Source organism: Larus michahellis, chromosome 9, assembly GCF_964199755.1.
Source record: "Larus michahellis chromosome 9, bLarMic1.1, whole genome shotgun sequence".
Classification (NCBI taxonomy): Eukaryota; Metazoa; Chordata; class Aves; order Charadriiformes; family Laridae; genus Larus; species Larus michahellis.
Window position 1 is genome coordinate 9,591,532 of NC_133904.1, and position 26,150 is coordinate 9,617,681.

Here is a 26,150-nt window from a genome sequence, read left to right on the forward strand (position 1 = left end):
CAAAGAATAAAAACAACAATAAAAAAACCCCCTCATATATAAAGAAGGTCTCAGACAAGCAAAGCCACAGGGTGCAGAGGTTTTGGACAAAAAGTTTGCTTTCACGGTAGCCATTTAATTTATGTGGCGCAAGGTCTCCTAATAAAGCACAGCACAAAAAAATAGTATTCAGCTTTAAAACCAAACATCATGGCTTCCCCTCAGCTTGAACATGGCACGAAGAGGTCATTAGCCTCCAATTATATTCTGTTATGCTGACATGGCCTCTTAATTTTGTGATTAAAGTAGAACTGGAGCAACACTCATGCAGTCACGCCTAGTGTCACACTAACCAAAACCATGTAAAAGTGTTCGCAGGACGCCAGGTAAAGCACCGTGGTGAAACCCCGCGGCAGGACACCGCTAAAAGCTCCCACTGGTGCTGGTGGGGTGGAAGCAGACAGCTTGTTGAATGGGGTTGGACTTAATATATGCATTTAAAACATCTATCAGATTTGGGATCCAGGTTTCCACGGTGAAAAACACTGGTTTCAGTGCAGCGTCCTTGATGTCCCTGGCGGGCTGTGCCATACGGCAGAGTGCCGAGCCCAACGCGATGGGTGAACTCAAACAGCCCTGCGGACAAACCTAGAAACAGGGCTGCCACACGCAAAGCCTGCCCCCTCTTTTTTGTGTTGCTCTCTGTATGTCACCAGAAGTTCAGAAACGAAGAAGGGATTAAAATACTGCCAGGAGAGGTCCGATTTTCTCATCTTGTTTATTCCCCAAAGGTCTCGAATGGCACAAGTCTGTCTCCCTCCATCCAGCTGGCAGCACAGTGGAGCTGAGAGGAGCTGGAGGACGCTCCGCCGCGCGCACCAGCACCGATACCATCACCTCGACTTCTGCTTGCACAACCCTGCGAGAGACATGAACGCATCTTACTCTGCACCTTTCATGCGGTGCCACGAGAGAGTTTGATGAAGAACCGACGGAAGGCCGAGTCCGATCACCATCATTTCACTCAACAGCCCATACTGCAAACTGCCACCAGCTGTCTCCGTCAGGTTGCAGGTTGTCTGTACAGACTGGCGGGAAGCCCAGCAGGCCAGTACCGAAGGTACCTTCACCCCAGCCAGATGGACCTTTGTTAACACCGGATGGAGAAGCATCTCGGAGCACAGGCCAGAGAGACCGGAGTTGCTAAGCATATGTTCACCCCAGAGCAAGAGTGTTTAATTAGTTACAGCATTGGCAAAATGGAAATAAAACTGAATACAAGCATTCTGAGATGAAAAGGTTCACATGCACTGTAGGCATGGGTTTGTTCACAACACAGTTATCATTGAGGAAGTCTTAAGGTCATTCTGTTCTACAGCTGGTCCTTAGGAATTCATGGATTTTTTTAATGATGACACAGAGTAGTTTGGGGAAAATAAATGCACTGATTTATTGATTGAGGGAGAAGTTAAACATGTATAGAAAAAGCGAAGTTGCACTGAAGGAGGAACACAGAATTTTGACAGTTTTATTGATCCTGATTGGAAATATTGTGTCCTATTACTATGAGGACAGCACGAAGAGGAAAATTCACCATCTTCTTTGTGATATCCAGGATGGTCTGGAGAACTGGAGAACAAAAAACCTTCCACCCAAAAACTTGCTCAATCCATAAAACTTGCTCTCTGTAATTCTTAGCATCTCTTTATCCTTTAACATAGTATCCATACTTCACACAATATTTTGGGACATTATGAATGGCCCCTGTACAAAATTATTGAACTTAAAGTAATTTTGAATATTATTTTACAAAAAAAGAGCTGTTTTTCTCCAGCTGGTGAACTCACTGACCTCATTTTAGACTACATTACAAACTTGTATTCAGATAAAGGAAAGAACCATATATCAAAGCTATGGACGTGAACTGTTTTTTATTAACAGATACTCCTTTTATTTTAAGACAACTTCAAGGAGACAAGTAAAGAGTAAAATTCTTGTATACACTAAAATCAATTACGGCTTTTCCAATCACCATTTTTTGCCCAGCTTACTATAGGACTTATCTGGCATCTACTTGTTTTGCTCATGGATGCACATAACATTTAAGTACTAAGAACTTTTATTATAACAAGCATCTCATTCCAGAATGGATCAAGAACCGCATTAGTAGCCAGTTCACTGGAATAATAAGACTATTAAGCGTCAAGTAGCTTGTTCCTCAAAAGTATGATGATAAGAAATGGTCCTTATTGTAATAAACAGTCACACATTCTTGTTTCTATTGATTCTAGAATAAGAATTCACACCAGATATTTGCTAATTAGAAGCAAATCAATGCAATCCTCACTACTATTACCACATTTACACTGTTGGGTTTTTTTTGTTCAAACACAAATACTGTATTTTATTACTCCCAAAGTCATATATGACTATTAAAAAGTCAAGATTGATGGATCTGATGTCTTTGGTTGGTCACTCTGAAGGTGGGTTGGTATCAAGATACTTTCAGGAGCCTTCATAAAGGATTTCATCTACTTGGACATCATTTTCTGTCACCGGCACCGATTCACAAATCTGTTCCCTAAAAGCCAAGGCAATCGTGTAAGGCTTTCCAGTGGGATGTTTCATACATCTTTCAAGATAGGTGTCATAATATCCTTTCCCTCTTCCCAGTCTGTTGCCTTTTTTGTCAAACCCAAGGCCTGGCATGAAGATAAGGTCAAGACCCCCTGTAGAAAAATGAAATAAACATTAGTGGATGCACTATGGATTTCCTGATGGCTTGACTACATCCACATAACTTCAGACATTTGCAAAAATGCAAGCTTTGTGTTTTGCAAAATGCTTCCCTCTCTTTGATCAGATGAAAAATACTTTGAATACTAAACCTGTAAATTTACATTTTCATCTTATCAATTGCATACTAGATCAGCCGCAAAATAATTAGACCTTGAAAAGCTAGAAGGAAAAAAACTTACCTTATAACAAATTTATTTTATCATTTTAACCCCACGCTTCCAAATACTAATGATTATGACTCTAAATCCAGGCAGAGATTGAACTCGGGGAAATTAAATGCTGGAGGAATCAGAAAATCAAATGAACTTAAACATCACACACAAAAATAGAAAAGGAAAAAAGAATGAAAAGAAGATGTGTAAGAGAGAGAGAGCATCTTCTCGACACAACTGTACAATGTCATGAACCCTCATTCAACCTCCCAAAATCGAAGAGCCTTGAACACAATATATTCTGGAAGCGGGTATTTGCTCTCTTCTATGAAGATCGAGATTTGAAGGCTTGTCTCTTTGTGATGTCAGGTTCCTCTTCTCCCAAAGGACTTTCTTCCTGAGCCTCCAACCATTTTCACCATTGCTCCAGCAGCACACACAGGCATTCTGTTTGCCTGCCCTGAATATCCCTCCTTCTGGAGGGACGTATGGGCTCCCCAAGACTCTTCTGAGATTGCACCTGATTTCAACTCAAAATCAGTTAAAAAAACTGAAACAAGCTGCATAAGCTGCCAATCATCCGGACAAAACAGACCCAACCGGCTGGTGAAGCCCTGACAAAAGACCCCACCAACCAGGTCCTGATAAGAAGGCAAGGTCAGCTAAGCCCTTTTTCTTGCTTTGTTCATACTCTGTGAACGGATGTGGAAAGGCATCGTGCCAGGTAGCCAGCAACAATTTACACTCGGCTGCCCGCTTGTTTCAGGAGTTGATTCACATCGCTGCCAGAAAGGCAAAGGAAAGCGGCTGCCACGCTGAGCGACCGCCAGGCACGGAGGCAGCCAGTGTGCAGATTCCCATTACTTATGCAAGGCTTGTTCGTTAAGTGTGAGAAGTCTTGCAAGGACATCCTCTACACAAATGAGCTTGGCTGGCCTGGAATTGACCGCCGAACCCAGGAACATCCCACTCGCTAGTTTCACAACGCAAAGAAAGTCTTTCATTCCTTGCCGCTGTAGCAGACAGACACTTAAGGAGAGAAGGGCAGGAAGGGTAGTGGAAAGCCAGCACAGACTAAAACACAGCCCATACGAGTCTGGAAAGAAGACAAATACTGCGTCTCAGTCCACTGCTTCTTCCTTCTTACAGGAATGGTACTTAGCCTTGAGCAGCATCTCTATGACTTCTGCTCCTTCACCAGGGCTCACTACACCTAGCTGAGGAATGATGCCCAACATTCAAGGAGACGTGTGGGAGCGTTTACCGGAAGAGCCAGAGCTAAGCAGAGGTTTTCAGTTTCTAGGGAATCCCATGTGAGATCACGTATCAATTCCGAACTCAGCCTGGAAGAGCATGTTAAAAGTTCACATAAGACCAACTCATTTGCACACGCTTCCCAGGCTCCTGGAGATTTCCTTCCACTGTTCACCGTTCAGAGAAGAGTCACTGATTTGAACATCCATCCATCGTGACATGATGACTTAATTAGAACATACACATAAAATATACAAGACAAAGCAATGTGAGATGCTTAGAGAAGATCAGTCTTGCAAATCTGGCATCACAGAGTTAAGAAGCGTGTTTTTTTTAAAGAGATCAGAGGAGTAAGAGGAGGGAATTAGCCAAAGGGCAGACCACAGAACATCACTGTTGAAATGAAAGCGAGTCCGAGTGTTTTACCACACTGCAGTCAATTTTGACTCATAGGACAGACAAATGGCAAACGGCAAACAAAGAGGAAAAGAGGCACGAGGGCAAAGTATGGTCTCACCTGAAAAGAGATGCCATTTTTATGGTATCGCCATGTACATCATGTTGGATGTACCATGCCACATCTCCTCAGTTTGTAAGTAAAAATACCTATTTGCCAGTTGTCCGGCCTATGGACTAGGACCCAGAAACAGGCTGATCTTCTCCCTGTTAGCATGGTCAGTAAAGGATTCCGCAGATGAAATCCTCCCCAGTTTACTCTGATGCTCACTACTTCTCCTCGCCATGATTTGACTCACATCGGCTTTGCACAGGTATTCAGAAAGCAATATGTACCAAACACTATCGATGCGCAGGAAGAAACACACTCCGCCTTACACTTTTTTTTAGCTGTTTTCATTTTGTGGGACTCTCATGGCAAAAAGCAGGAAACATTTGCGGTCGCTACTGTTGGCAGGTAAGAATGCACACAAGGGGCAAATCCACACAGTAAACAGGTGCCATTTCTCCTTACAGCTGTATTACAGAGAGGAAGAAGACAAGTCAGGGGAAGCGCTAAGGAAAGAGGGAATTGGCAGGAGCACTGCAGGGAAGAAAGATATTTTCTGTGTAGTTTAACTGATAGCACAGGGCACACTCGAGTGAATTGAGATGCATTAAAGCACTGTGTTTTATTCTGGGTACTCTAGAGAAACAGAGTCTGTTTTAATGAGTCAGCTCCTCTATAATCATGGATTTTTTTATGCTGAATAACTCAAACAAGATTGTGCAAATCTCAATATGAAAAATGATGCTGTAAATACTGTAATAGTTACCCTTATATTTTTCTTCCACTGGAGCACTGTGATACCGAATACCTTTGCTCTGACTCACAACACGCTGTCTGATATCCACGCAGCTCACACCGCACAACCTTTAAGTAAAATGCCAAGCAAGACTTTCGGTAGAGAAATGACACAGCTACCCTGCAAGGCAGTTCAAGCAGCATTAGCCCCAAATCCTGCCCCAGGAGCTAGAATGAATGGCAGAGAGCTGCATGGAGAAAACGTTTCCCCACCACATAACTTGGGGAGCAACAAAACCTCTTGTGGTGCCTGCGGCAGCGCGGGGGAAGAGCCGTCACAGGATGAGAGGTGACACACAGATGAGACCAAGATTGCAGACACAGATGAGACCAAGATTGCAGACACATAAGATTACTATCAGCAGTGAGCGTACATCAACAGGATGGCAGCTGAGTGTAAGAACATCTTACCCCTCTTGGCACGAGGCCCTCATGCTCCCAGGCCCTTCCAGCCCTGCAGGACCACTGGTTGCCACTCAGGATGCCCTGCAGGCTTGCTCCTTTCTCACATCCTACTCCACTTGCTCCCACAGACCGCTGTGTGAAATGGCATCCTTGTCCCTGAGAAGGCAGAGCAAGTACTTGGACGTAGACAGTAAATTATCCATGAGCCAACAATGTGCCCTTGTTGCCAAAAAGGCCAATGGAATCCTGGGCTGCATACGGAAGACTGGCCAGTAGGTCAAAGGAGGTCATTCTCCCCCTCTACTCTGCACTGGTGAGGCCACAACTGGAATACTGCGTCCAGTTTTGGGCTCCCCAGTTCAAGAGGCACAGGGAACTACTGGAGCGGGTCCAGCGTAGGGCAACCAAGATGATTGAGGGACTGGAGCATCTCCCTTATGAGGAAAGGCTGAGAGAGCTGGGATTCTTTAGCCTGGAGAAGAGAAGGCTGAGGGGAGACCTTATTATGGCATACAAGTATCTAAAGGGTGGGTTGAAGGAGGATGGTGCCAGACTCTTTTCATTGGTTCCCAGTGACAGGACGAGGGGTAACGGGCACAAGTTAGAACATAGGAAGTTCCGTTCAAATACACGGAAAAATTTCTTTACGGTGAGGGTGACAGAGCACTGGAACAGGCTGCCCAGGGAGATTGTGGAGTCCCCTTCTCTGGAGACTTTCAAGACTCGCCTGGATGCAGTCCTGAGTAATGTGCTCTGGGCAATCCTGCTTTAGCAGGGGAGTTGGACTAGATGATCTCTAGAGGTCCCTTCCAACTCTGAAGTTTCTGTGATTCTGTGACCCACAAACACCACATCAATTTTTAGTGCCTCGTAAAACACACTGAGAGAGGTCTCACATTTGCCACCTACTTCTGTCCCTCTCCTTGTAATGTCCACTGTCCCCCACGTGTCCATAGTCGTCAACTGGTGGTTTCTGGATGCCCAAGGGTCCTGTGACTACATGCCAGAAGCCCAGGAAAGCACACCCACAGTCAAGAGGCTTATGTTATAGGTAATCGGTGCTTCTCCTGGAATACTCGCATGTGGTGGTCTGCAATTTGCTAAAGGCTGAAAGCACTGGCTCAAGTAATGATGTGTTGCTCCAGCTTCTACGCAGAGAACATCAATGATTCTTACACACTTTAAACAAGCTACTGGGTATCCCAGTAAGGTTGGCAATTACGATGACAGTCACCTAATACTCGCTGTACCTATAACATGAGCTCTTGTGGCCACAGCTCCTTCAACTGTGTAGCACCGTGCGTGAAATAATATGTCCTGACCTTTCTATCAATGTGGGCACACAGCCATGCTGACACGGCCACACAGGTTTCATTTGTACTGCTAAATACAGCTGGGCCAGAAAACAAATTGATTTACAGGATCACAGATGTTCAATACTGTTTAATTGTCAGCACACTGCCTGGCACTGCCGGTCCGAGTGACACTCACGCCTGCTCCGGGGGACAGGATTCCCACGGGCAGGAAAGACAGAAGAGCACAGGTCTGGCTCCTTCCGCCCTGTGCAGTCCTCCTACACCAAGAAAACTGGTTTTGCTCCTCCAGACAGACACAGGTACTTTCCCGCCACATGCCAGAATATGCAACACAAATCCTCAGACTGATCCTACAAAAATACTGCTGCGGTGGTCTGCGATAAAGCCTCGTATTACTAAAGATACTACGAACTGGAGAAAAAAATAAAAAAACACTATTGCCTTAGGGCCACAGAAGCACCACATGAGACCAAAAAAGAATAGACAAGCCAAGTTCTGTGTAGTGTGGAAAGCACTAGTCTGTGCCACTTAGCCCTGTGTTATTTAGCAGTGTAGATACAGTCATAGCTTCAAAACCTGCCACGTGGGTGTATAGGCACACTCTACTTGCACTGACTTGTGTACATCTATGTAGACATACCTTATGTCGCAGAGAAGTGAAATGACTTGCCCAAGGACTCAGGAAACGTGTGGCAAAACTACATGCAAAAGGCAGGTGTGCAAGCTGCACGTCCCCTGACTTAACCAGCAGACCAAAACATGAGCATCCCCTCTCTGGTGTTTTAAATAGGAATACACAGTTTCGCTTCCTCTAGGCAGCTGCGGTGAATCTCCTCAGTTCGGCAGTGCATTTCTCATTACCCTTCATGATGATATCAGGTTTGATTTGTTCCCCAGGGAAGGATTTTCTCCTTGCACCTCATTACCTCTCTTCTCCTTAATCTGATGTTCCTATTTGAAATGCCAGACGGCATTTTCAGAGGTGTTCTTGACAATGGTTAATTATAGAAGAGTCCATCAAACTGCACAGATACAGGTCATGTAAAGACTGCTGGGGACTTGTCCTGCCCTCAGAAGGAGCAGCCAGCATGGTTCCTCTCCTCCCAGGCTTGAAGAGGCTCCACAACCCCCTGCCACTCGCCATGTGGGGTCATTCATCCCCCCCTGCACAGCCAGACGGTCCTAATGGAAGATGAAACCAAAATACTCTGTCATCCCACCTTCTCATCCCTCACTGACGCTTTGCGGACACAGCAAAGCACCTGAGACCCATCAAAGAGGGAGCCAGGACTCTTTTGATCCTTGCCTCCAAAGCACTTACAAGAGGATGAGGCAGAGACCGAGCTGCAGCAGCTCCCGTGTCCCTGTAAGAGGTCGAGGGCAATCAGCTCCTCACAGCAGCAGCTGTGCAGTTTGAGCTTCTCCCTCAAGCACACAAGTTCATGCATCATTTACGCTGTCCCCACGAGGATGGCTTGATCCTCCCAGCCTGGTACCTTGGGCAGGAATGGGCTCTTCAGCGGTTGGGTTTTCTCCCCACACAGCTCACTCTGCGGCGGTGGTCAGGGACTCCCCCTGCTCTCCTCGGGTGTAAAGGTTTACATAAGGTCCTGGGCCAGAAGAACCAGGACGAGAACAGCTTTCTGTTTAAGGGAAAGGAGTGTTTATGGTGTTATGCACGCCATAAACAGTGTCAGAGCAGTCTACGCACCACCTCTGTGGAGCTGACAAACATTTGAAAGCTGTTCATTCACAAGGAATGAAAGTTTGCCTTGGTCTTTTTCTGATCTAGCAAGGCCCACAATGGAGAAAAAACCAAACCCTTTGTAAGGAAAACCTCACTTTTCAGAGTGAAAAGGGTGCAGTAACCATCTGCTGCCTCTCTATCTGCTACCCTGGCACAGAAGAAAAAATTAACTTAAATCACTTGACCCCAACATTGAAAGTATCAGCCTTGGTGACATGTAGGGTATGGGCCAATGAGTTGGAATAACTCAAAATTTTCTAATTAATGACAGTTGTTACTGTAACTTTAATTACTGTCAGCATCAGCATAGTTAGGCCTCTTGGGTAGGTGTTAGCTTCTCAACAGATACTCTACAGGGCGCAGATCATCAACTGTATTTACACAGCACCTAACACTGTGGTCTGGCTTAATCACCAGACCTCAGGGAAAACAACTCCACAGAAGTAAATACTTCAATTATGCTGCAGCAAAACAAATCCCTTCCCCTTTATAACTAGTATTAAGCCCTAGAATGTCCCAGGTGCTCCTGGGACATTCAGCTTGGTATTTCCTTCCAGATAAAAGTTTTCTGCCCTTTGGAAAAAACCTGCCCTTGGTTTCAAGTGCAGCATCTCTGCTGTTAAACACTGGCCTTGGTATAAGGTCAAAAAGGGAAATGCCAGATCTGTTCACTAAAGGCTGAATCCAGACCCTACCGAGCTGTGAGGATCCTGGAAGGGCTGGGATTTCTTCCAGAGGAAACCAGCTCGTTATCCCAACTGAGCTCCAGAGAAGCCAAACACCGTTATCTCCCCAATGAAATGTGCAGAGACAAAAACATTACCCTTTGCTGCAATTGATAAGCATTTGAAACAAAGTCATTAATCCAAAACAATGATGCTGACTTCTTCCAGTAACACAGGGCATTGCAGACATAAATAGTTATGTCGCTTAACTTTACTGCAGCCAATCTCCTAAAATGTAAATACAATCCCTTAAACAGAAAGAAAACTCTGATCTGATAATTCCTATTTGTTCACACGATCCAGCCTTTGAAAATCAATATCAGAAGCTCAGCATGAATCCTCATCTCCTTGGAAACCTAAGATACAACACAAAGGATCAGATCCTCAGTTACTGTAAATCAGCATTGCCCCACCAATCCCCTCTGCACCAGCCTTGGGAACTACGTGAAAAATACTCTGAGTTACTGACATAAGTTTGAGAAAAATCAATTATTTTCTCTTGTAGATATCTGTTGTTGTTTGTTCATAAACAGCTCTCCTCTAGCGCTCATTCTGTAGTCTCCTTATGATCCCAAACAGCTACCTAACAGGGCTAAAAGTTGTGTTTCATCTTAGACTGAAAAACCAGCCCATTTTATACCGCAGTCAGTAGCTCTTCCTCCAGGTGTTTCCCCTGTGTGACCACCTTTAATTGTGCAGTACCGCAGCCCTTCAGCAGGACTCACTGTTTTCTAACTATTCATAGGCATCTGTTGGTTCAGAAGGAAAGCCAGGGAGATGCTCGCTTTTTACCCAGCACGCACTAGCCCGGCACAGGCATCGAAAATCGAAGTGTCACATGCCAATCCCACAGGTTCCATCCATGGTCTCCTACACTGGGGGAAAAATGCTTTTAGCACCAGGGGCAATCACTTGCTTTATTTTCATTCCTATTTGTGTATGGGAATTGCAGGTACCAGGAAGGTTTTGTGTCCTTTTGTCTTCTAAAAAACTTTTTGCCCACATCCATGCACACCCATAACCCATCAATCTACCTTTTACATACACAGAGATGCCAAGGAGACTATCCTCTCTACAATCCGCGCCCCAGGTAATCAGTCCACTAGCATGACTGAGACAGCTTCTGTTATTACTTCAATAAAATATTTTGCAGAAAATAGAACCATCAGCAGAATCTACAAACAAGCACGGAGCAACTCAGCGTTTATCTGTCTACTCATCCATGTCAGTGCTTTGTGTCAGCATGAAACATTGGTCTCCACAGTTCACACTTGCCCTTCTGAACTACAGCATAATAAAATATTTATACTTCTCCCTGAGAAGCTACACGATAGCCATCAGTCATACAGGTTTAAAACAATGGAGTGGCAGCCGCTCCGTCGTTATTAAACCTGCAAAACACACTAACAAAGCCATTTGATCAGCTCCTGTGCCACAAAGCTGCTATCGAGCAAACACCCTCCCATTTTGAATTAATTTAAAACAAAATCTTATCAATTTAGTGCCAACGCATTTGAAAGGTAAAGTGCACCGCACAGCATCAGCTGTAGCATACCGGCCCTGCACAAACAAACCTATCCTGCTCCGCAAATAAATATCCTTTCATGTGTCATCAGGGAAGCTACTGAGTTCAAATTCTGGCTGGTTTCACAACGTGGGAAGACTGTGCGAGGCTATAACCATCACACTCACTTCCCCTGAGGTTTAACTTACAGTCAGCTGAGGTCTAGTGTCTCATTTTCAGAATTTGCCAAATGTCTACCTAGAAGAAAATTTGAACAAGAGCTTTTCTATTTCACTATTATTCATCAAGTCTGCGTAAGCCCCGTAAATAAACCATAATCACTTAATGCCACCTACAAAAATGTCTGGTTTTGCAAATTCAGAGTAAAGGAAATAATTGCTTAGAAATGCTTTAGTTATCAGTCTGCAAAAAATTACTTATCTAGTCCTGATAAGATGTGAGCAGAGTTAGAACAGCTTGATTGGGAAAATACGGGCAATGAAAAATGTTTGGTTCAAAGGCACATGGGTTCTCCTGTGATTTTTAAACCCCCAAAATACCCTGAAACAAGATGTACCAAGGAGCAATTCCAAAGAAAGGACAAACGGCATTAGAGCCACTTTACAGCACATCAACACATCCGGCTAAATCAGCAAATGCTGCCTGCAAAGCTGCTCCTGTAGGGAAACTCCCAAGGCATTGGTGCTTGAACTGTTTCTACTGAGATTGCTGTAACAGGGACTAACTAAAATACAGGCATCTTTGTGTATCTTCAGGTGTTTTTATGTGATATTCTTATCTTATCAGTTATGCTTCCCATAGTGTTTATCTGAGCGCTTATTTAAATACTTCCACTTGATACATCTGCATGTGCACTACTTCATTTCTTCAGTCTTGGTCCTCTTTTGCATGCTGCCGTCCGGATATTTTTAAATCAAAATATGACAGAAGTGAATCATTTGGGGATTTTTTCAATACATCATGCATCGCTATCAATATTTCCAATGCCCTTTGACGCACTCAGCAGATAACCTATCGTAAAATACACAGAATTGCTTGTGAAATATAAACAGTTGAGACATCAGCTTCTTTGCCAGTGCATAAACCTGACTCCTGTGAGGAGTTACACCACTTGATGGGAACATCAGGCATGCTGACAGGCAGGGTATATTGAACATGTAGAGTCAGCTGGTTTGGAGGTGATGGCACCTTCACTGTTAGTGTCGAACGTGTTAACATCACAACTGAGAATCCTGCTTCTTCCATCACAAGATTTTCTTCTATCTTTTTAAGCTTGCACAGCTTAAAAAAGCCAACTGTCCCTGGAATCCTCCACCTCCCTCACTCCAACCCCTGATTTTTGGAGATGCTACTCTGGAGCACTTGTTCTCCTGTGTGTCTGACTACAATTCCTGGATGAGATTTTAATCACAGGAAAACAGCCTAAATGACACCAATGCTCCATAGTAAATCTATGGAATACTGACACCTGCCGGCAAAGGGCTTCATGTCACTCCTGGACAGGAAATTGCCCTCTGTCTACAACCCAAACACTTATTCCCATTTCAGGTGCACCAACAGCCAGCAAAAGCAGGAAGTGAATCCAGGTATGATGCCAAACATGAAGACCAAGAGCTATCCTTACACTGCGAACAGCAGCATGAGTCTCCTGCTCCCTGAGAGCCAGCGGCTCTCGGCCAGGTCTAAGGAATTTCCCACTGTATGAGGGAGATGACGGTGTATTTTGAATCTCAGCAAAGACAATGGGGATTAACTGTGCCAGGAAGACAAATCTTTTGTAACTGGAAAAGTGCTGACCTGATTTAATAGCCCGCTAAGCTGGCAGAAAACCAATCCTAGGGAAGAAAAAAAAAAAAAAAAGTAGTAATTTTATGCCAGATTCATGAGCTGAATCTGCTCAGCAGTGAGTACCAGAGATGGCACTGAGGTTGGGAGGACAAGGGGAGCACAGAGCTGGAAGCAAGAAAAATGCAGCAGGACTGTCCCTTCTGTCAGCAGGGCAGGGCAGGCAGGGCTCGGCTGTCTCACCAAACCGCATCTTCAGTCCACGCTACCGTACACAGGTGAGCAGCAGCAAAAAGCTTCCTCTCCACTTCTCCAGATTGTCCCAATTATGTGCACAAAGGCACTGAGATGAGCTTGCTGCTGGCTCTTCCTTTACAAAAATGAAAATAAAGGGAAACGAAAATGTTTTTTTGTATTAATGACCGCAGCCAGAGATACCTGCACGTTTGCATTTCTCCTGTATGAGCCTGTTGTACAGACTCAGGCCACACTCCAGAGATGAACACAACCTCTTATTTGCTTCTGAGAGATTCCTGTCTCTAGGAAACAGTATGAAGAAAATGACAATGCTACTATTCACGCTCACTGTAGCAAAATTAGCCCTCTTTGAAACAAAACACTTGAGAGTCACTTGTAGTGAATTTAAAGCCCTTGCCTATGTTGCTTTCACTTCTCTTTAAACTTTAATTGATTACAGCAGAAGTAATCTTTTTAGTTGTTTTGCTGAGTGTAAGCAGAATGTTCTCTGCAAGAAGGCAAACATGGATGTGACACTTAAGATGATTACACGGAAAAGCACTCTTTTAAAGCCTTAATGAACTTTATGAAAGCAAAAAGCTGTAGTGTTCCAGAGCGCTCAGCCCTCCAGGTTCACTGCAGGATACCCTGGCACAGGCGGTATTAAAATTAAACCCCACAGTGTTCACAGTTTAGTCTGCACCAAGGAAATTCAGGACATAAGGACACCAAAGGGCATTACAAAGTGATGCCAAATGAACACATCAACTTTTGCATTTCAGAGCATTTTTTTCAAAAGCCTTTGAAAGAAAGAGACTCTTTGTAATCATGCCATACCTGTTTCTGAACAGAAGCAGGGGGAGAAGCTCAGCTAAAAGTGTCTGCCTTCACCAAGCAAATTGGGTGCCGATTGTTATTAAGCTGTTTCAGGGAGCTGTGGAAGGTGGTGCTGACATCAAGGGCGAAGGGCAGACACCAGCTGCAGGGAGAGCAATCCCAGCGCCGGGGATGGAGTTCCACATCTTTCAACGGAAGGCTGGGATGCAGAAAAACCCTGAGGGAAACAGTTGCTATCATAGCTGGGTCCAACACCTGAAATATTTTATTTCCAAGCAAGTATGTTCCTGGCTCTACCGGTTACAGAACACGCTACATAGAATAATGTAAAATTATTTTATGGATCTTTAATACCAGGACAGGTATTTTTGTAATGACACATTGTTGTGGGATACCTATGTGGAAACCAGTAAAAAAGATTTGCTCAGTGAGCTGATTTGAATAGCAGTTTTATGGCACATACAGAAAAAATTAACCTCTACAGTGCCATTACATATATTCCATAGTATGTCTTTACCTGGGCATAAAAAGTTCTCTTGGGTATCTTTTCTCCAAAATAACATCAGAGAGACTGCAAAGGTTGAAAGAGCAACGGCTGTAACTCTTACAGGTCTAGAAAAGCTTCTATATGAAAATAAGAAAATGGATGAAGTCTGATAGAAAAAAAATACAATTGATATAATACGGGTTTAACTAAACAATGAATAATGAAACTAAATCAAACACCCTCATTTACTTCTCATCATAGAAGAATGAGGTATTACTTGAACTGAAAGCAGCAAATTCAATATGAACACAAGGAACATAATATGTCACGTCGCGTAGGAACATAATATAATATTAACATAATAAGGAACATAATATTTCACATTACAACTAACTAACCAGTACAACTCACAGCTGTCAGAAGGCAGCGGAGCCAAGGGCTTAACACAAATAAAATGAGATGCTTAGAGGAACGCTCCGAATGCCCACAGGTATAGAAAAACCAGATCCTGCTCATAAGGGAATAAGCCGGTGACTGCAGCTGCAGAGACAGGAAGACATTTCAGCTATTGCTACATGGGTGCAAGTTGTGAGATTTCCTGACTCTTGTAAAACACATGATGCTGGACTGTACGGCCGGTTCTCTCACCGTATGTCTCACTGCACTGCGGGAGGGGAAGCATCCTCCCTCCACGAGAAGACTCATCACCAGAATGTTAATGCCTCACTTGCACTGAATTTGTCCTCCTTAATGCAGATCGAAATACTATGGCTCATTGTCTCCAAGCAGAAGTTCATTCCAAACTTTAAATCATTTCATTAAAAAATAAATTACATTAAGAGCTAAGCCTCGATTTTCATTTTTTTTTTCGTGCCATGCTCTCAGGTTTTCTTTTTTATGACCAGTGTAAAAAGATTTTAAATTATAATCTATCCCTTGACATATATTGTACTGTAAGTTTTAATCAAGTCTCCCAGAGGAAAAGAAAACCTAATAGTACCCTCAATCACTTTACAATCTTGTTTGGGGTATTTTTTGGGTTTTTTTTCCTAAGCAGTAGTATTTAACATCTCTGCTTTTCACATACCCATATTTCATTTATTCTAGATATATTCCAATCTGCATATATCTCATTTAAATATTCATAGTTACCCCTGAGCATTATTTAGTACATGTCTTTTTTCAGAATGATTAGCATCATTTTGTATGGTCCCATTATGCCTCCTGTACAGCTATACAACATCTAATGGAGCTCAAGTAGCGTATTAGACCTTCCCTGTGCTTCAAGACAGCATTTTCTCCTCACACCGCTTTTTATTTCTAAACTCTAATGTGCCTCATATTTCAAAATCCTCCCATTTCTTTTTTTTTTTTTGGGTGGGGGGTGCGGGTGGGGCGGTGTCCAACCCGTTATCTTTTTTTACATCCCACTTTATTTTGCAGCTGTTAAGTTGAACCTATTCCTCTTAAGACGGTATTGCCACCACTTCAGTCGCACTTCTAAAGAACTGTGCTAAAATTTGGAATAAGTAAGAATACCGATGGCATCACAAGGCCATCGGTCCTGGCAGCAAACGCAGCCTCTTTGAATGTATGAATAAGTAGCAGGAGTTCAAAGCCAGGTGAAAAAGAGGCTTCTGCGGACTAAAATAATTCTGCGATGCAGATCCCCGTGGCAAAGTTTAAAATAGGGCTAATAGCCACTCAGGAATAATTTCAAACTACTTGAGGTTGTGAGGAACTGTAGCCTAGAGGTAGCCAGCGCTTTCCTTGCAAGAGGGTCACACCTCCCGGAATAAATAACCCTCATAAACCAAGGACAATCCAGGCAGGTAAGCTGTCCCTGCCTGTTTCTACTACCAGCACGTTATTGTAATTTATGCAACAGCAAGTCTCAAAATGTTCTGGAAGTTATTAAGGGCAGAAAGATCTAACTACCCAAACCTCACAAGCCAACATCCAAAGCGTTACGTGAAAATGAAGCAGCGAGAGGTTGCTGCTAGACATACGTTAGTATTTCCTCACTTTGTTTGAAAGTTGGATCTTTATTATTAATAATAAATATACTGTCATTTAAATCACAGATTATCTAGTTAACATTTCACTAATTATCTTGAAGGGTACAACACGAGTATTGTGATCAGTAGGCCACCAAAGTTTCCACTACTGAAAATGCCGTAAGTCTCCAAACTAAATTGCAAAATACAAGTCCAGTTCTTAATATCTTCACTTCTGGGAGCAAAAATACATTCCACTTTAGTAGAGTAGTAACAGATTATTTAGCATTCCCCATTACATATAAGATGTTATATTTTCAAGTGCTGCCATTTTTCAGCCTGGGTATTTATGCCAAACTGAGGTGGGGGGTTATGTTTCTTTTATTTCAGGCAAAATGGTTCACTGGTTTCTAAGAAGAAAGTTACGAAAAAATGACGGGGAAAGCTTTGTTGCTCCATGCTTTGAGGCAAGAACTTGCAATCTTGCCCGTAGTATCCTCTGTGTCAATGATGTGGCTTTAGCCCCGTTCAAACCCAATTGAGCTGGGCTTATACAATGTTGGAAATGTTTGAAATCCTGCCGTTTGCAGAGGCTTAGGGAAGATGTGTCGGGGCAAACGCTGGGCCTCTCTGAAGACGCCACCCTCTCCGTACCACTGCTGGAGTCACAGCAGCATGGGTGGCCCCACGACTCTCCCCAGGAGCCAGTGCCAGTTTCCAGGGGACGGTCCCTCCATCCTGGCTATTCCTTCCCACCCCACACACCTTTCACTGATACAGTCGCACGGTAAACTGGTTCTGCTCATCTGGGTTAAAAAAATCCCAGCCAAAACAGGGTGCAGGAGAGGAGGAAAATACCCGTCATCCAGAGCAGCGAGCTGATGCAGTTTACCATGGAGAGGCAGGAATATGCTGAAAACATGAGGAGGGAAAACTCGTTAAGCCAGTATTGTTGCAAAGACAGAGCCCAGGGAGCTGCAGGCTCAGCTCATCCCAGCTCCCAACTGCAAGGACTCCGAAGGACTGTCATTTCCGTGGCTAATCCTAGTCCCGCTGACTGGGGCAAGACTGGGAACTGAAACATGGAAGGAAATGAGGACTGAAGTTTCACTAAGATTTTTTTTTGGCATGCCACGTGTTTATGCAATCCCTCATCACCAGCTTCCTACCAGTTGCATCAGTCCAAACCCGTGTGGTGGCCCTGTCTGAGCTAAGAAGAGCCTTTTATTGGTGCCGAGTTACTTCTAACCAAGACTGGTTTCCCAGTATAGCTCCCAACGTGGCTGCAGGGGCATCTGTGCTGGCACAGGAGAGGAGAGGTGGGGACCAAGAGGAGGAGAGAGGGCAGAGGCTTATTTAATCAGGCATTGCCCAAAAGAAACAATCACAAAACTATGTTTTTTGTACTGCTTAGTACAAAAAGTACTACTTAACAGAGAAACAGTTTTTCTAAGCCAATAAAAAAGAGAAAAAAGCCAGAATAGTGGGGAAGGAAATGAGTAAACTGGGACGGGGATCTTGTACGTCTGGAAGAGGACAAGTAAAAGAAGACAAAGCACATGATCTTCTCCTCCCTTTTGGCAGGGGCGAGCTATTTATGTTGGCCCAGCTGCCCCTGAAATGACAGGCTAGGACTGAGAGCAGGAGGAAAGGGGGAAGGCCAGAAAAGGACATGTGGAGAGGGAGATTCAGATAGGTTGGGCAAAGAGCAGATGGAAAGGGGCATTATGGTGGCAGACAAATTAAAGCTTGGAAAGGGGGTCTAGCCCAAGGACGAGACAAGTCTGAGAAATTATCATTTTGGAGGGAACAGAGAAGAAACCATAATGTTTGGAAAAACAAGCAAAAGAGTTGGTGTTCACTGGGGGCAGCTCCTCTGCACAACCCAGGCTGGAACCAGGATCCTGAGCCTCTGCTGCTTCTCCATCAGCAGACACCAGTTAATATCTTCAAGTCACTGAACGCTGTAGTGATGAAGAGCCCATACAGAAATGAAGACCTCTGTCTCCACATCAAAGTTTGAATAATGCAGAGTGAAAAAGGCCTGCAGCTCTAACCTGAACAACAGGGAGAAAACAAATGACTGAGCACGTACTCGTTAGCAGCATTCATTAACAGCAAGCAGTGTTCATCTTTTGCCTCTTTCATAGAGCCCAGATCATTGCATCTGGGTTCATCTTTGAACAAGCCCAGATCTGACGGGCAAGGACTATGTAATAACGTACTTAAAGATCAGGGCAGAATTTACACAGGCAGAGAGTGTAAAACAAAGAGGCTGAATTCAGTTTGTACACATAATCCCGTTTCTTGCATTTCTTAGGAGAGTTCCTCACAACCTATTAGAATAAGCAGACTCAGAGCCATAATTTCTAGTAACTCATCATTTTTTGGCCAAAGAAAAACATTCAGGCCAATACCCCTCTCCCCACCAGCCAGGTGAATGTTTTAAAAGTTGTCTATAATTTATTGTACACCTCCCACTACTTGTCAGTAGTTCAGTTCAGTGATGAACATCTAAGCATAATGTTTGCTCAGGTCCAAGACTTCCAGCTGAGATCCCTCAGTCCAAAGTTGGCCACCTGCCTCCCTTCAAAGAAGCCACCTCCAAGAATTTTACCATATGGAGATACTCAACCCAGTCAATTTTTTTCAGTCCCAGTAAGAATACTCTCTTTTTTGGTGGAATAACTTAGCTTTTCACCCATAATTCTCAGAGCAGGTTTAAGTAATAATAAATAACATTACAAATGAGGAAACCCATGTCCAGCCCGCTGAATCACCCCGCCTCCCTAAACCACATTGAAATGAGAGATGCTGGGGAAGTGTCCTTTAAATTTCTGTAGGAGTCGTGATAAAAAGCAAACAGGGAGCATGGTTTTATCTGATTTACCCCTTCCAAAGTTGTGAAGGTATCTACACTCCTGTAAACAATTACTGCAACCTGCCTCAACTTTCACCAAAAATATTACTTTGGGCAAAACCCGATACCAGTGCACTTTTATACTTCTGATGGGCAAGGATACAAATGGGATTTGGTACGTATTAAGAAAATGTACCACTGGCTTGCTCCAAAAGTTGTCTAAATCTTTCAGCAGGTATAGCTGGAAATGAACCAAGCCATGCACCTGTGTACAGCCCTACTCCAGACAAAATATCTGAATATTCTTCCACCTTTGCTCTTGCTGTTATTCTGTCCATTTAGCCTAAAGAAATCAACTTTTCATATGACAATTACTGCCACCCATGCATGGTAAAGAAGAGGACAGACTTTCTACTACTAAAACTGCAGTGACCTTTGTTTATGCCAACAAGGGGCAATGTGGTGTACTGCCGAGATGAAAATGGGTAAACCCTGATCCAACAGACGAAGGACTTTCCAAAAGGAAGGGTTTATGTCTATTCAACACAGCTTGTGCATACCACCAAAGACTGCGAAACTCTATGCAAAAATTACACCTAGTCTTATATTTGAGCTATTCTTTACAATAACCATGCCTGAAGTTTTAAGGACAGTGTGAATTTAATCTTTTTGTCATGCAAAATGAATACACGCAGAAGTGACATGACTTATTTATGTACCTGCAGGGTATTTCTTGGAAATTACATTGCAACTTATGCCAGCAATGGGAACATTACTAATATAACACCATGTTATCTCCTTATAACAATGTAAATGCCTCAGATCACCACAGTATTTGATAACATCACAGAGATAAATGTTTCATCCATGCATAATTCCAACAATGGAGGCTGGATGTAGTAGTGAGGCAATTTGCATTCCTGCAAATGTACCAAAGTTCAAAAAATATAATAACTGACATAAAAAATACAGCAAAAGGAATTTAAAGACACACTGAGATGCAGTGTGTGCTTCTGTGGGGACAAATCGGTTATGCAATAGTGAAAAAAAACTAAACTTATTCTCTAATCCACAAAAACTGTCCAAGGATAAAGGACCACGGTCTCACCAAGATCTCACCAAGGTAGCTCTCTTGGCGCCTCTCTCTAGACTGCTGCAGCTCTCTGGGCATTGCTCACTGCCCATAACCATACCCTGGTGCAGAGAACGAAACAGCAGCTCCAGAACTAAAGGTACCAAAGGTTGCTCCTACCTTCCCCCATCTTCACTGCCCGCCACCTGGGCCATCCCCAACTGACACATCCCAGTGCACTCTACACCAGGTAGCCCTTGCTCCCCTCATACCTAATATTGTGTGTTTACTCTGAGATCTATTCAACAGACCTGTTAAATTCAATTAACAGCAGCTCATCGGTAGTACAAAAGCTTGTCCCAAGTGCGTGAACTAAGCTCAGTCAACAGAACCCTGGACTTATTAAGGGTTACCTTCAAAAGACCCTAAATCCCACCAATTTAAACATATTTTTGACAAAAAATTAGGAAAACAAGTAACAGTGCTAAATATTAAATGTAAAGAAGATGGTTGTATGAAGCAGTGAAATCTCTTCCTCGCTAAAATTTGGACACAGAAAGGATTCTGAATTAGGAAAGAGGTAAAGATTGAAAATAAAAGAGAAACAAACACAGTGAAGTGTTCTGGGAAAGTACATTGGCATCCCAAAGCAAACAGAAACTCAAGTTCAACCAAACAGAGTCATATAAATGTTATGTTTCTTTATCAAGCATTAAAAAGCGGGTAAGTCTGTGAGGCGTGGAAGCTGTCTGCATGGTAAATTTCCACCTAGAGAAAATTTTCCCAGACTGAGGTTTCAAGCATGTGTTCAACATGAGTTTTCCATTAATAACATTAAACATTTCTGCAGATGTTTCAGGAAGATATTAGTATGTTTACAACGAGAATGCAAATAATGAATGCAGACACAGAAAAAGTAAGTTTGTTTACAAGTCTGTACAAGTTGGGGAATTTTAGGTGAAGAAAGAGAGAGGTTATTTTTGGACCAAAACGCACTTGCTATATATAAATGAACTTTTAACTTTTCAGCCCTGTGAAGAATCCAGTGTCTGAGACAGCATTATAAGATCAAAATTAAAATGTGAGAGAAGACTGATGGAAAACACTTTGCAATATTCATCCAGGCCTACAAGAAAGTCCTTTTATTTTCAGTCTAAGGTCTCAGTCCGGAGAGCTGTTCTGCATGGGCGGGCTCAGTATCAGCACTGTGATTCATCCATGCAATACGATTTGCAGGATCAAAGATTTCAGAAAATACTCATGTCAGCCTACAGGCATCACCTGAAAAGTTCCCTATCTTCCAGGCAGCGCAAACTGAAGTTCTCAGAGTGCGTCCTAAAACTGTGAATCCTCCCTGACTTTCAATGTCAGCCTAAGCCAGTCCCGGCAAGTCCCTGTCTCCTCCACGAGCCTCTGTGTTATGCTTGCCGAGACTGCACTGAGGATGTCCACGAATCGGACCACGAAGCTGATTTATCTGGAGCGCTGTGTTTCCTTCAGCTGGATCAACTGTGCAGTCCTCTTCCTGCCCTGATGGCATATCACAGGGGTGCCACAGGGTAGACAAAAACAGGCAAGAGAAAGGAGCATCTGCTTACATCAACTTAAGCACCTCTACAACATATAAAACCAAAGTGTAACGTTCCATTTCACTCGTGCTATCAGATTATTTCTTGCTGGCCTCCAGGCTACTCCAGCTCAACAACCCCACAACGCAGGAAGAAAATACTCACCACCAGCCAGAGCCTCCTCTCTTGCACTGTCATCATCACTAGGCTGGAGAATATTCCAGGATGTCAAAGTAAGTGAAGAAATGTCTTCAGCTGATGACAACTTCAGCATGTCCATGTGATTGCTCTGAGGCTTGTAACGTGGGATGAAACACTCTTTGCCTTGCTTAAAAATGTCCTTAATGATTTCTTCTGTCTGGATTTCATCTGGCATGCTCAGAAAGATCGCAATTCTTTTGGAGTCTTGGTACTTGGGATGGCCAATCACCTACATGGGAAATTGATGTAATCAGTTGATGAAGTTTATGAAAAGATCGACTTACTTTATTTTAATTAAACACACCACTGGAACAAAATATCAATTGAAAAGGGCAGAGATACCAACTACCATGCATCATAAAGAGAATAAACTGACTGCTTCCTACTCCAACATTTCTACCATCAGTAAAATCAAAGCGGGGAAATTTTTGTACCCAGTGAACAAAACATTGTAACATAGATTTGGGCCAGCAAAAAACAATTTTGGAAACAACCCCCTGATCCTTTAAATATCTGTGCCATATAGTGCAGACATCCTCAAATGCCGAACATCTCTGGAGAAAGATGCTGCAGGTCAGAACTGCTAGCTTATGCAAGGCATGAGGTTTTTGCATTCCTTTTCTTCCACCCTTTTTACATGCTGCATCTCTCATCCGGGCCTAGGTAGAATGAGAAGCGCATCAATGATAATAACTCAAGAAAAAATTAGCATCAGAGCAGCCGACTGCAGAGCACAAAGTCTTCCAAGACCAGGCCCCCCTCTTTTTTTCACCTGAAACGCCTTCCCTACAGCGAGTTTAGATATATGACTTCAAACATCACCTGCTTCTAATAGGTGATCTTATTACCGCACATTTTTCAGAGCTTGAAGGAAAGATGGCCTTGGCATGTTTTGGTTTTCATGAGGTTCTCTGTGCTGGGCTCATAAAAGACTGAATATAGGAAGGAAAATAAAAAACACTTATATGGTGAAAAAGTGTTAGCAGAGTCATACCTCACTGTGTCTCTGCCCCATTCCAGAGTGAATTAGACATTAAAAATGGAGAGGAGGTTTTTAAAAGCTTGTCTTCTTGTTCTCTCATACCTTACATATTTTGTTACTTACATCTGGACAAAACAAATACAAATGTGTTCCTTCTCATATAAATGTGATTTATTCTTATTCTGCACACTTACAAAGATCTGTCAAAAATATCAGACAATTGAGAAACTGTGCTTATCTACGGAACAGAGAGTAACAAATCCTTTGCTCTGTGTTTGCTTAACTGCAGGGTAACTCGTTCTGAGCTTTAGCCTTTGCCCTGGCCCTGTTTTGAGAGATAAACGTCCCTATCCGAGTTGAAATGCTTCTCACTCCGTTTTTGAAATTTCTTTCCAGCACAGCAATTAAAAGCCCAGGTGAAATATTCAGACGATGGATATTTTTTTGTAAGGAAAAAAAACCCACAAAATACCACACACTCTGGACCAAATTATGGTAATGTGTTGCATAGCCATAGAAACCTCTTAACAATTCAAAACCCTGTTTTACTTCCTTTTGTAATTTGCCCAACCTTACACATGGATTTTTCCAACTAAGTGATTAAGCTCTCAAACAACAGAATTTCCATGGCAGTTTTTGTGTGAAAGAACAGACTACTTAGTCAAATTGCAGACTCCAGACAATGCCTGTGATTCATGTTGTTGAAGGCCTCCAGAGCTGAACCTTCTCCTGGGTTTAGAGAACAGAGAAACTGAGACACAAAACTCTCCTCTTTCAAAGTGCTGCTGTGGGCACCACCCAGGTCCAGTCTGCTCCAGTGTGTCCAGTAACACATTGATTATGCTGTATATCGAAAGAAATGAGGTTGAAGATGTAAAACCACAGGCAAGCAGGAAGACAGAATTTCGGATGTTTTCAGAACCGTGAAGATGAAGCTGCTATGACTCGGAGCAGTTTCTGAGAAGAGTGAAAAAATTTCCACACTTAAAAAATATTATCTGCCCTTTGTTCACCAGCTGATAGCTATTTTTGCAGAATCAGAGCATGCAAACAGCATGACTTTAATCATGAACATAAACATTAAAAAAGAATAATCATCTAGAAGCTAATTAAATACTGGTGGCTAGGTCAGCCTGTGAAGCTATTTCACTTTGAATTTAAAGATCCTTTTGAGATGAGATTTTATGACTAAAAATATTGTTCAGGTGTTATAAAAAAACCTGCTCACTTTTATCAGCTGCAAGTGCTGATATATGTTATAAAGCTACGTTTCAGCCTCATATTATTACAAATAGATTCTCAGCATTTTCAAAAACTTTATTCACGTCTGCTCTATTACCCTTCTGTAAGGAAGCTGACTACCTTCTCCACTTGTGCAATGCCACTCTGCCTCAAGAAAGCTTCAGGATTTTCAATTCATGTCAGATTAGTAAAAATGGCAGGATAACATCAATTTATATGTCATATTTCCTGATGCCTTCTTTTAAGCAAAACAAAAGCTATGTCTTTTAGTGTGCTCTCACGAGCAGACACAAGTGCTCTGTTGCTGAGCTTACCAGCAGCAGTTAGAGAAAGGCTCCTAAAAATTGGGTACTACATGGGCTAGGTGCTTATGAAGTTGACATTTTTTTGAGAGGATGCATGCCAGTATCTTCTAAAAATTGAGAGATTTAAGTCTTGGATGTGTGATTACTAAAATGCATTATCATGATAGTAGGACTCTACGTGTATTTTTTTAAAAAAAACGTCGCCAGCAAAAAAAAGGTTATGTGAGTTCCAGTTAAACTTCCTATGACCTGAAGTTTCTGTGCTGCCACGTCCCACTCATGAAGTGGCGACGCATTAGTATTAAGTGGAGTCTGTAACATGATTTGAGATCCTCTGGCAGGACAATAACAATATAAATGCAGATCAACTAGAATTACCCACTGGTGCTGAAAAAAAAAAACAAAAAAAACAAACCAAAAAAACCCAAACAGGAATACTGTGCTGTACTACATGCATCGACTGCAAAATCAAATTTTATTGTGTTTATTAAAATGATAAAATACACCTATATAAAAACTTTGTAATCCAAACCGAACAGGACATTTCAAAAGTACATGCCGCTGTTACGCTGCGCTAGGATACCGGCGAGGTAAACGCTGCTTGGTACCTTTTAAAGCACAAAATTACATTAAAGTACAAAAATTACATTAGAAACAAATGGTGGAAGGTGGAAGGAATACCACTGAAAAGGCACAGAAGGGAAACGGCGGCCAGTTAAACGAGGCCAAATCGAGACAGTAGTGAAACTTTTCTGTCCATGAAGCCAGCGCAGGAGAAACCCGGCCGCTGGGGGCCGGTGACAGAGCTCGCCTCCGCTGTCACCAACACCCCCTGTGCAACTCGATGGCGGCCGGCACCGCTCACCGCAGCACACACCAGGGCCCCCCGACATTAATTAGGAGCGATGAGGGGGGGAGGCAGGGGCCGAGGCGGAGCTCACCCCCCGCAGGGAAGGCCCTGTCCCCCTGAGTCACGGCTTCGATCCCCAGCGCGGCCTGGAAAACCCCCGCCGGGCTTCCCCGCGCAGGCCCGACTGCTCGGCCCTCCTCCCGCCCCCGGACCGGCTCTTCCTGGAACCCGCACCCACCTTGCGACTCAGCAGGCGGGACTGCCGCTGCCGCTCCGCCTCGCCCAGCGCCCGCAGCCGCCGCCGCAGCTCCCCTCGCAGCGCCCGCTTGGCCTCCCGCAGCGTCGCCGCCGCCATCTCGCCGCCCTCCCCCGGCCGCTCCATGCGCCAAGTGAGCCGGGCCGCGGAGTCGGCCTCGCCCCGGGGGCGGCGGCGGCGGTGGTGCAGCCGGGCAGGGCTCCCGGGGACGGCCGGGGGTCAGCCGGCCGCAAGGTCGCTGCTCTGAGGGCTGGGCGGCCGCCGTCTCC

At 43.6% G+C, this 26,150-nt stretch overlaps 1 protein-coding gene across 1 annotated transcript; it reads right to left on the reverse strand.

The window, feature by feature from the left end:
• Positions 1-1,404: 1,404 nt before the first annotated feature.
• MTHFS (methenyltetrahydrofolate synthetase) lies at positions 1,405-26,150 on the reverse strand. The gene is made up of 3 exons (XM_074601398.1): positions 25,864-26,150; positions 22,211-22,475; positions 1,405-2,708 (listed from the first exon to the last, which is right to left on the reverse strand). The coding sequence occupies exons 1-3, from the start codon at positions 26,005-26,007 to the stop codon at positions 2,485-2,487; spliced, it is 633 nt and encodes a 210-aa protein (XP_074457499.1). The 5' UTR covers positions 26,008-26,150; the 3' UTR covers positions 1,405-2,484.